This window comes from Pseudophryne corroboree, chromosome 6 (assembly GCF_028390025.1).
Source record: "Pseudophryne corroboree isolate aPseCor3 chromosome 6, aPseCor3.hap2, whole genome shotgun sequence".
Classification (NCBI taxonomy): Eukaryota; Metazoa; Chordata; class Amphibia; order Anura; family Myobatrachidae; genus Pseudophryne; species Pseudophryne corroboree.
The window spans coordinates 355,452,249-355,463,792 of NC_086449.1; the positions used below are offsets into that span (position 1 = coordinate 355,452,249).

An 11,544-nucleotide genomic window follows, 5' to 3' on the forward strand; every position below is an offset into this window, starting at 1 on the left:
CCAAGGCACTGCCAGCGCATCCACGAATGCTGTTGAGGATCCCTTGTCCTTGCTCCGAAGACCGGAACCTTGTGATTGTGTCGAGACGCCACCAGATCCACATCTGGAAGACCCCACCTTTCCACGAGGAGTTGAAACACTTCTGGATGGAGGCCCCACTCGCCGGTATGCACGTCCTGGCGACTGAGAAAGTCCACTTCCCAATTCAGGACTCCCGGAATGAATATTGCCGATATTGCCGGTAGATGGCGTTCTGCCCAACGTTGAATCTGTGAGGCTTCCTTCATTGCCAAACGGCTTCGAGTGTCGCCTTGATGATTTATGTAAGCCACTGTGGTGGCGTTGTCCGACTGTATTTGAACAGGACGGTTCTGAATCAAATGCTGGGCTAGGTTCAACGCATTGAAGACCGCCCGCAATTCCAGAATGTTGATCGAGAGGAGAGATTCCTCCTTGGTCCACTGATCCGGCAAGGAGTGCTGCTCCAGCACCGCGCCCCAACCTCTTAGACTGGCATCTGTCGTCAACAGGACGCAGTTGGATATCCAGAAGGGACGGCCTCTGCACAATTGTCGGTCCAGGAGCCACCAGAGCAGCGACAGACGGACCTCCGGAGTCAAAGAGATCATGCGAGACCTGATCTGGTGAAGCAGGCCGTCCCACTTGGCTAGAATCAGCTTCTGGAGGGGGCGAGAATGGAATTGAGCATACTCCACCATGTCGAATGCTGATACCATGAGGCCCAGCACCTGCATTGCCGAATGTATCAACACTTGCGGACGAGAAAGGAAGCAACGAATCCTGTCCTCAAGTTTCAGGACTTTCTCCTGAGAAAAGAACAACCTCTGGTTGTGAGTGTCCAACAGCGCTCCCAGATGCACCATGCTCTGAGCAGGGACCAGGGAGGATTTCTTCCAGTTGATGAGCCACCCGTGGGCTTGTAGAAACCAGACCGTCATATCCAGATGACGCAGGAGAAGATCTGGGGAATATGCCAGGATTAACAAGTCGTCCAGATACGGCAGTATCCTGACCCCTTGACGGCGGAGTACCACCGTCAACACCGCTATAACTTTGGTGAAGACTCGTGGAGCCGTTGTTAAACCAAAAGGTAACGTCCGAAACTGGTAATGAAGGTTGCCAATAGCGAACCTCAGGTATTGTTGATGTGACACTGCTATAGGAATATGCAGGTAAGCATCCTGTATGTCCAGGGAGACCATGTAGACCAGGTTCCAAGGTCAGAACTATAGAACATACGGAACTTGGAAACCCTCACAAACTTGTTCAGTGCCTTGAGGTTGAGAATGGGCCGGGAGGGCCCATTTCGGTTTCGGGACTAGAAACGGCGGAGAATAGTACCCCTGGCCCCTCTGCGCAAGAGGCACCTGTACTACAACTCCTGTATCCAGGAGGGTCTGTACCACCGAATGCAGAGTGTTTGCCTTTGTCTGGTCCGACGGGACGTCTGTCTGGCAAAATCGATGAGGGGGTCATACCCAGGCATCTGAAGTGGTCTTCAACCATTCCCTAGAAGCCAGCCCCCTACCCTGGGATCACTCAGGGGGAGGCCCGCCCCGTCATGCGGCAGGCTTATCGGTCTTGGCTGCTGGCTGACGGGCAGCCCAGGCTCTTTTGAGCTTCGGCTTACCAGGTTTGGAAGTGCGGGCCTGCTTATGGTACGCCTGACCTTTTGCTTTACCTGAAGGACGAAAGGGGCGAAAGGACGTGCCTTTGGCCTTTGACACAGAAGGAGCTGTATTAGGCAGACAGGCAGTTTTGGCAGTAGCCAAGTCAGCCACTATCTTATTCAAGTCCTCCCCAAACAGAATATCCCCCTTGAAAGAGAGTACCTCCAGGGTTTTTCTAGAGTCTAGATCCACAGACCAGGATCTCAGCCATAATATCCTGCGAGCCAGGACTGACGTAGTAGAGGCCTTGGCTGCTAGGATACAGGCATTAAAATCGGTTTTAAGAGAAACCCTGACCTGCGCCCATGCCCTGGTGATCTAGTGGGATCGCCTGTACAGCCACAGCGTCCACCGCCATTGCGCCCGGCCCAACTCCCACTGACCGCGCCGGATCGCGATAAAGACCGGGTCCCGCGAGCAGAACCCACTTACCATCCACCTCCCGAAGCGCGGCCACACGATCCTGGAGAGCCCCAGCCATGCGTGCCTAACGCTGTAGGTACCCGGCAACCAGGGCTCGGGAGTGTACAGCACCGCTGGGGAGAGCTGGAGCTGCAGCAGAGAATGTCACAAGACATTTACCACCGCTGCTGCTCTTGAAGTCTTCACTTTTTACCTCTTAAAAAGCTTTTCTTAGGGCTGCTTGGAGCAGCCCCTGTTAAGTGCCTGCTTACTGCAGCACCAACTGACAAACTGAGCTCCTGTGCTGGGAGGCGGGGTGATATAGGAGGCGGCGCTGTGCATTCTGGGAACAGTCAAAGCTTTGAGCCTATTGGTGCCTCAGATCATGATCCTACTCTACACCCCATTGTCCAGACTTGTGGAGCCCAGTGTACCCCGCAGCAGAAAATAATTTATGTCACGCAATGATCTGTGTCTAACACATATGAGTACATTCATTATCAGTTGTCATACTATACATTAGGTGTGTCCTACTCATCACGGAGTGCCAGTAAAGCTGGGTTTCAGGATACACTCTACTTATTTGAGAAGTGGTTTAGTAATCTGCTAACTAAGGGGGTTATTCAGAGATGGACGCAGATCTTGCTTCCCGCAGCAAGATCTGTGTCCATCTACTCACATGCAGCCCAGCACAGGATAAGGTGCCACCACACGATGCGTCTACAATTTAATTGCGGATGTATCGATTTAAGGTTGACCCCTGCACGGGCTGGTCCTGTGCAATTGTTTTTCTCAGAGTGGCAGCGTGTGACATAACGTAGCCGCATCAAAAACGGTCTGGACACGCTTGTGTTGTCCGAACCGCGCCCACAAACTGCTGCGTTGACGACTCCCTCCCACCCCCCTGCATGTGCACAGATTCTCTGAATGCAGCCACTGCATACAGACGCGCGTCTGCGTTCGGGTTTGAATAGACCCATCATTACAAGTCAGTTGCTAAAATAATAAACAAAGCGAGTCATGCGGTACACTAATTGGGGTTCCATGTGCGAAAAAACAACACCAAATTTTTTTTACAAATGTTGTGTCAACCTTTTTTGTGTCAACAATTTCTCATGTCAACCTTTTATCCCTGACGACCGTTTGACCATGTCGACAAATAGTGGTCGACTTAATGACTGTCGACCCTGTGATCCATACCCGTCTGAGCTGTACACTAGGCACTAATGATCAATGCACACCTCGTCTCTTTAAAGGTCCTACACATTGTATTCTATTTCACTTATGTATATGTTATTACTGGTTTCTATTGAAGTCATGCACATAAAATCCAACTGCACATATATACAGTACAACTCTTCAGAACAAGCAGTTAATAACTAACACTCAAAAATATTGTAGGCCCTTGTAATAACTACAAAGAAAATGTTTTCAAGGTAACTTTCGTTCCTTCATTAACATAAGGTACCTGTGGAACCCATTTGGGGGACACAAAGCTGGTGGCCTCTATTGCTTGTAATCCAGACTCCGATAACATGTTAATGAGTTGAATTTTTACTTCCGTTGGAACAACTGTCTGTAAGACAGGCACAAATAGCGGTTGAAAAACACATAACATGGAAAATATACACATAAACAAGACTGCTCTCACAGGTGAGTAAAGGCAAGGTATAATTCTGCCCTCTGCTAAGCAGCTTGTCAATTGGTGAGTCCACTGTTTAACTGCCACTTGAGAACTGAAGACACTGTATGACGCTTTGCTCTGATATGTACAGAAGTCAAGACATAATTGTACATATTGTGTTGTCATTCATGTCCTGTATGTCCGTATTGTTGTAATTTAAGAAACCTGTATGCTGAAGTTTTAGACTGAGGGCCAAATTTTATTGCCGCTATCACAGCTTTTTTTCTACGCGATTCGCCTATTCAATTGCATGTTCTTGAAAACGGTATTACCTCGAATTGTTTCCAGCAGTGAAAAGTTAAAAAAATGGTTAAATCTGCCTGTATCCCCCAAAAAAGCTAAACTCACATCGGATAACAGTCTAAAAGTTTATTATTGGTTGTAATAAAAGTATTTCTACTACTTAAATTGGGTCAAATGGGTGTTATATGCAATTTAAAAAAATAAAATAGATGATAGAAAGCTATTTTTTTCAGCAAAATAAGTGCTGAAATTAAATTTGGTGTACATAAAAATGGGTACAAGTATATATTTGGGTCATTTTAGGGGACTTAATAAAAAAAAAAAAAGTGGAACAGACCAATCACTCCCACCTGCAAGTCTAAAAACACTTGTCCCGCTCATAAACCACCCCCAAACAGGGGCGGAACTACTGGCAGTGCAGCCAGAGCATTGCACTGGGGCCCCGCCGGCATTACAATGAGTCACAATGACTCATTGTATCATGCCGCCGCGAGCTACACTCCCGCCGCCCGTGTCACACACAGACCAGGGGCACCAGCTACACTCCCGCCCACGGCGCGCGTCACACACAGACCAGGCACCAGCTACGCTGCCGCCCACCGCCTGTGTTAACACAGTCAGCGCCTGCGGCATCCCGGCTGAAAGGGGAGGAGGGGTCCCGGCCGGAGAGGGAGGAGGGGCCGTTCCTCCCTTATACAAACTTACTGGTCTCACTGGCTGCTGCTGTAAGAAGAGAACACTCTCCTATCTCCTCCTCTCTCCAGCGCATCCTCCTCCACACGTCCGCCTGCATCGTAATCAAATGCTGCTGCAAGCTGTCCATCAGGAAAGCGGGGAGGGGCAGCTAACTCAGGTCCTCCCCCTTCCTGTTTATATTCCTTCCCTCGGCTTCCTCTCTCTCTCTCTCTCTGTGTTTAGGAGCCGGGGATCTGACAGCATCACGCCAAGATCTCGTGGCCGTCCCCAGCGCCCACTGCCATAATGGGAGGGAGGGAGGGAGAGAAGCAGGAGCTGCTGGTCATTCCCTATGTGCATGGTGAGTCAGCCATTTGCTTGCACTGCTGCCTGCAGCAACAGCCCCTGGTAGCAATTAGTTGTTTTAAAAGTCTTTAATTGTGTTGCATATGTATAAACACAATTATATATATATATATATTTTATATTGAGTTTGCATCTCTTGCCTCTGTACCCAATTATTCATGTAATTCACTCTGGGCTATCCTATAAGTCTCTTGTTTTTCTTCTGTGGGTTTGTGTCGGAAGGGGGGTGTGTTGTGTGTGTGTGGCCCAAAGCATATTGTTGCACCTGGGCCCACCACATTCTAGTTCCGCCACTGCCCCCAAAATATACCTGTCCCATACCCTTGTACCCCAATTTCTATCATTCTGCACTTTTTCACACCAAAAATGTAATGTCATTATTGGCAGGTAAAAATAAAAAAAAAATCGTGATTTTCCCCAAGTTTATCACCTGCTCAGAGTTGATGAATTTAAATTTGCTGTAAAATTACAGCATATACGTTTTTTCGTGGACAATTGAATAGGCGTGTTCGAATTTTGCCCTGAATGGTAATAGCAATCATTTACTGATTAGCCAACACTTAAATTGTTACCAAAAGGCCCCGTCTATTTCTTTATACTGGACAGCCATGAGGGCTTTTCACTCAAATACAATTACGACACAAAGGAGGAATACAGGTCCCTTGTAGAAGGAAATAGTACAGGAATAGAAGAAACAATAGTAACACAGAATAAGGTGGAAAAAAGATGAAATTAAGAGGGTATTAGGATAAGGGTAATTAGATATAATACCCCTTGTGATATGATGGTCTGTGTACCTTCTCATTTTGCAGTCCATCCCTAGGTCCAACTTCAACAATCTTGACTTCTTTAGGGAATACATAATTGGGTAAGGCGCTGACCTGTCAAACGCAGGGTTATCATTAGTTTTATTTTTAAAACGTGTTCTTACACAAACAAATGTATTAACTTGGACAATACATACACATTTTATGTGTTATAGAACAAAAATGTACACGATCAAAATGCAACAATAATTTAAAAAAATAAAACCACAACAAAACTCATAAGCCCTCTAGCAGCATTAATGTTGACATTGGAGTTTAGGTGAATATGAACATCACTGATAGAGTCTCCGCCGCAAGTACCCGGGAACAGGCCGCAGGAGTAAACGACGCGGCTTGGGAGGTGATGGAGCTGCAGAGCTGAAGTGTCACCATGATATACAGTGCAGTTTTGAAGAAATTTTCTGTCAGAAGGCTTTTTCAGGGCTGCCCAGTGCAGCCCACTTGTTAAGTGACCTGCTGCTGCAGACACCAACTGAAAATGAGCTCTCAGTGCCTAGAGGCGGGGATATAGAAGAGGCCCCAGTGCATCCTGGGACAGCCTAAAGCTTTAGCCTGTTGGTGCCTCTGGATCAAGTTCCACTCTACACCCCGATGTTTCCCTGTGGAAACCAATGGAACCTGCTGCAGAAATTATGTTAAAGAACAATCCAGTTAGCAAAGATTTAAGTTGAAAATAGATGGCAAGATCTAGCAAATTTAAATTCCTTAATGTTTTGTACTACATAATCAGCAAGAAAAATAAACAAAAAAATGTATATAACTGGGCCTTTAAATGATAAAGAAAACAATTGTAAAAGAGAAAGCTGATGTATTAAATGTTTTTGTTTTTTTAATCTGCAGTCAATTTACCAGGAAATGGATAGTGACACAGCAATAACCTCTGAACCAGGTACAGAACATGGGGGGTAATTCAGACCTGATCGCTAGGGTGCATTTTTTGCATCCCGGCGATCAGGTAGTCGCAGACTACAGGGGGAGGGGGAATTCGCTGTGCAGGTGTGCGATCGCATGTGCAGGAGAGCTGCACAAACAGCAGTTTGGAGGAGGGTACAGGCCGACGTCAATGCCCTAAAATTGTATGGTTGTATGAACACACTACAAAAAAGCTCATGATACTGCACCATCAAGACTGCATGCAGGCCAGATGTTGGATGTCCACGGGAGCACGCATCATATGATAAATCGTGTGTACACGCTACAGTATGCAATATTGTATGCAATCATACAATATCACCAATATTGTATGCAATATCTCATAGTGGGGTGAGGGGTAGCATGCTAACTCAGCCCCTGACAGGATTCTAAACAGCAGGATGCCACGGTCTGAGACAGAGGCGGTCGCTGGGCGGGAGGGGGCTGAACGGCGGCGTCTCACGCAGCCGCTGCGGCCAGCGACACACAACTCCCGGCAAGCTGCAGGAGCTGCGCTGGCCGGGAGTTACTCTACAGATACAAAGGCATCGCCTCTGTGCAATGTTTTTGTATTTGTGCGTGGCGGACTAGCCCTGTGCTGGGCGTCCCCCCGCATGTCTGAGTTTAAGATCAATCAACTCGGAATGACCCCCATGGCACGATATGGAAAGGAAGGAACGTTAAGTGCATATCGCACCGTGTGTATGCACCTCGTGAAAACAGGAGGCTATGGACTCCTTGTTGTTCTCCAGTATTTTCCTTTTGTATGTCATTCTAAGGCCTCCCATTTTTTATGTTTTGTCATACCTTAAATTAGGTCATCAATATTTATAAGGTTTACAATGTATATATTATGCAACATCACACATGTATTTTAGAAACACATAAGGTTTTTTTTTAATGTTTTTAATCTGTCCATTTAAAAAGTCAACTTTAAGAAGAAATGGTAAAAAGTAGAAAATGGTCTAAGTCCTGAACTGATTAGGTAACTCTCAACCGGTCATTCCCAACCTCAGTCCTCAAGGCACACCAATAGCTGTTCACTTTGCCATTGCCGGGTCACACCCGGGAATTTGATACAGGTCGTTCCCGGGTTTGACCCGGCATTGGACCTGTGCAGTGTGAATGGGGTGACTTCCCGACCCGGCAATATGCTAGGTCGGGTTGCCATCTGGGGGCAGGGCCAGAGGCAGCATCGGGGGCGAGTGTAGAGGTGGTGCTAAAGATGAGATCATCTCCACGCCACCTCTCGCTATGCTGTGAATGGGTGCCGGGTCGCATCGACCTGGGTAACCCGTTCATACTGCACCTGACCCGTTCACACTGCACAGCGACCCGTGTCGACCTGTCAAAATACTGGACACAGAAAGGAAAATGGGTCCTGTTTTCCTTGCGCACAAATGGGCAGCTCTAATGTACTAGAGAAAATGGGATTACACCCAAAATCCCCCAAACAAATGCAACAAAAACAGACTTAACTCTAGTTCATATGTGCGCCCCAATAAAGCAAAATGTTAATTGATAGAAAGATTTACTCCCCTGGTTTAGCACTCCTCTTCACAATTTCTTTTCCCTCCAAGTGCGACGTATGTGACATAAGAGAAGGGAGAAAAAATGCAAAAAACCTTTGTGTAGTATTGTTTGAGTATAAATACACATTCAAGGTAATAAACAATTGCCACAACAGTGTTGATATGTAAATTTGAGTCGGTTGTTAAACCCCTAAACCAAACCACTCATAATCGTGAGGAGAAGAAGAGGCATAAATGATTATACATTAGTGGAACACCGTCACCATCAATCTCAGGGGATGCCCCCTTCAGCAAAGAACTCACAAGAGAATATATTATTTAAGGCGTAGTAAACATTCCATCCTCATAACATCATCATATGGAGAAAATGAGAGACAGGGGATATCCCCTTCACCCAAAAACTCACAATCTGAGCCTTGTGTAAAAGCAAAACAGGTGGGTCTTTATTTTCTTTAGAATTCACAGCCAACTTCCACGGTAAGTCCTCAATGTAAAGCGAGAGAATATACCAATGTTGGATATTAAAAAACACTTTATTCAAATTCCATTAAAAAACTTTAGAGGGCATACTCGGTTTGGAGAGATTTCCAGGAATACGGTGATGTGTGCATGAAAAACGGGGCCCCGTTTCAGCAATCCCAGAGTCCCCTCCTTGCCAGGTAATGTCCCTCTTGTTAACAACAGGGACATTACCTGGCAAGGAGGGGACTCTGGAATTGCTGAAACGGGGCCCCGTTTTTCATGCACACATCACCGTATTCCTGGAAATCTCTCCAAACCGGGTATGCCCTCTAAAGTTTTTTAATGGAATTTGAATAAAGTGTTTTTTAATATCCAACATTGGTATATTCTCTCGCTTTACATTGAGGACTTACCGTGGAAGTTGGCTGTGAATTCTAAAGAAAATAAAGACCCACCTGTTTTGCTTTTACACAAGGCTCAGATTGTGAGTTTTTGGGTGAAGGGGATATCCCCTGTCTCTCATTTTCTCCATATGATGATGTTATGAGGATGGAATGTTTACTACGCCTTAAATAATATATTCTCTTGTGAGTTCTTTGCTGAAGGGGGCATCCCCTGAGATTGATGGTGACGGTGTTCCACTAATGTATAATCATTTATGCCTCTTCTTCTCCTCACGATTGTGAGTGGTTTGGTTTAGGGGTTTAACACCCCGACTCAAATTTACATATAATCACCGGTGTGGCAATTGTTTATTACCTTGAATGTGTATTTATGCTCAAACAATACTACACAAAGGTTTTTTGCATTTTTTCTCCCTTCTTTTATGTCACATACGTCACACTTGGAGGGAAAAGAAATTGTGAAGAGGAGTGCTAAACCAGGGGAGTAAATCTTTCTATCAATTAACATTTTGCTTTATTGGGGCGCACATATGAACTAGAGTTAAGTCTGTTTTTGTGTCAAAATACTGGCCCGATATCGGGTTTTTTGTGCAGTGTTAACGGGGTATAACAGTCAGGGACGTGTGGTGATGTAAATGGCTCAGGAGGCACTGGCTAGTACCAGAGCTAGATTTACGCACAATATATGAGACAAAAGGTTCATGTGGGTATTATACACAGGTGCAGCAGTATAAACTCCTGGAAATCTGGTGATCTTTGATCAGAGATGTGCAGAAAAGATAGGCCAAATATTTTACTCCAGAGTTTTGACTATAAGAATTATTAGACTTATATTAAGAAGATACAGGTACACGACCGATAATCTGGCACCCTTGGTTCCAGCACTGTGCCGGATTATCTATTTTGCCGGATTATCGGTGGTACATACAGCAGCATCCCGTTAGTTTACCCTCCTGCACCACACTGCCTAATCCTAAACCTCCTGCAGACTAATTCCCCACTGCAGCACCTAAACCTCCCGCAGTCTGACTGAGTCCTCCCACAGCCAGAGTGAGCCCTCCTGCAGCCTCATTCCCCCTGGCACCTAATGTGTCCAGATTAAAAGAAGTACCAGGACCATGGTGCCAGATAATCGATGTTGTACTTGTATTACTAATATCTTCTCATACCCTCCAACACAGTCGGAGGGTACTTTTCATGTACTTTATATAGTCAAAACACTGGCCTATACGTTAGTATGACAGGAAAGGCTCTGCCTCTCCCCACCGCACAGCACTGGTTATGGGACTGTCGCAAATAGTGGTTTCAGATAAGAGGCCATATTCAGACAGAGAATCTACACTTGCTATTGGGCTGGTGCAAGTTTTGAGGGTGCAACCAATGGCGGCATCTACAGACGCACCTAGTGGTAATGCAGAGTAACAGGATCATGCAAATGGGGTTCAGTATGTAATTCTGATGGACGGGATGCCGATGGTCAGAATACAAACACTGGCATCCAGGCCATTAAACTCCAGACAGCTCCGCAGTTAACACCCCTGTCCCCTACCCTAACCGCTGCCTAACCCTAAGCTCCCCTTCTAAGTGCCTAAAACCTAACCGTTCCGCCCTATACCCTAACACACCCTCCAACATGACCCGCCCCACTAGGTACAAAATGCTCTGTTTCTGGACTTCCCTCTTAATTTATGATTTCCATCACCTGTGCTGAACTAGTTACATGATAAGAAAGCTGTTTCTTCACAGGTGATGGCAATCATAAATTAAGAGGAAAGTCCAGAAACAGAGCATTTTGTACCTAGTGGGGCGGGTCATGTTGGAGGGTATGCCCTAATCCTACTTCTAATGTCTAAACCTAACCTACCCCGGCGCGCGTCCTGCTGATAGGACAGTCTGGATTCTAGGCATCAATATTTTGACGCCAGGAATCCCACATCTGTCAGCATTTTGGCGTCAGTATTCTGGCCACAAGTCAGGATTCCGGCATCAATATTTTGACAGCCGGGATCCCGCCCGGCAGCATTTTAACTGCGCCCCTGCAAGTGTGCATCACAGTACTCGGACGCACGGCTGTACACCTGGGAAGGGCTTTGTAGTAACATTTGCATATAGTTGCAGACATCAATTAATGCAGCCATTAATAGACGCTTCTGACTCATAATCCGGCACAGCAGCACAACACACTGCGCTCCTGAGCTTCCTGCCAGATAGTGCGACCAATGCCTTTACTCTATGTAGCATACCTCCCAACATTACCAGAATGCTGCTCTTGGACCGATAGCCATCACCTGTGCTGAAACACCTTTCTTATCCATTAACTTGTTCAAAACAGGTGATGGCAAACAT

At 46.2% G+C, this 11,544-nt stretch overlaps 1 protein-coding gene across 3 annotated transcripts in view; it reads right to left on the bottom strand.

Annotated features, from left to right (window-relative positions):
* LOC134932302 (hydroxymethylglutaryl-CoA lyase, mitochondrial-like) overlaps positions 1–11,544 on the bottom strand; it is a 53,480-nt gene that overhangs the window by 41,456 nt on the left and 480 nt on the right. For 2 of the 3 annotated variants that reach the window (XM_063926614.1, XM_063926613.1), the window contains exons 2-3: positions 5,859–5,942; positions 3,562–3,669 (exon numbers count right to left, since the gene is read on the bottom strand). In XM_063926614.1, the coding sequence (XP_063782684.1) occupies positions 3,562–3,630 (69 nt within the window). In that variant the 5' untranslated portion in view covers positions 3,631–3,669; positions 5,859–5,942. Of the gene's footprint in view, positions 1–3,561; positions 3,670–5,832; positions 5,943–11,544 lie in introns of all 3 variants that reach the window. The other variant, XM_063926615.1, reaches the window with a different exon arrangement.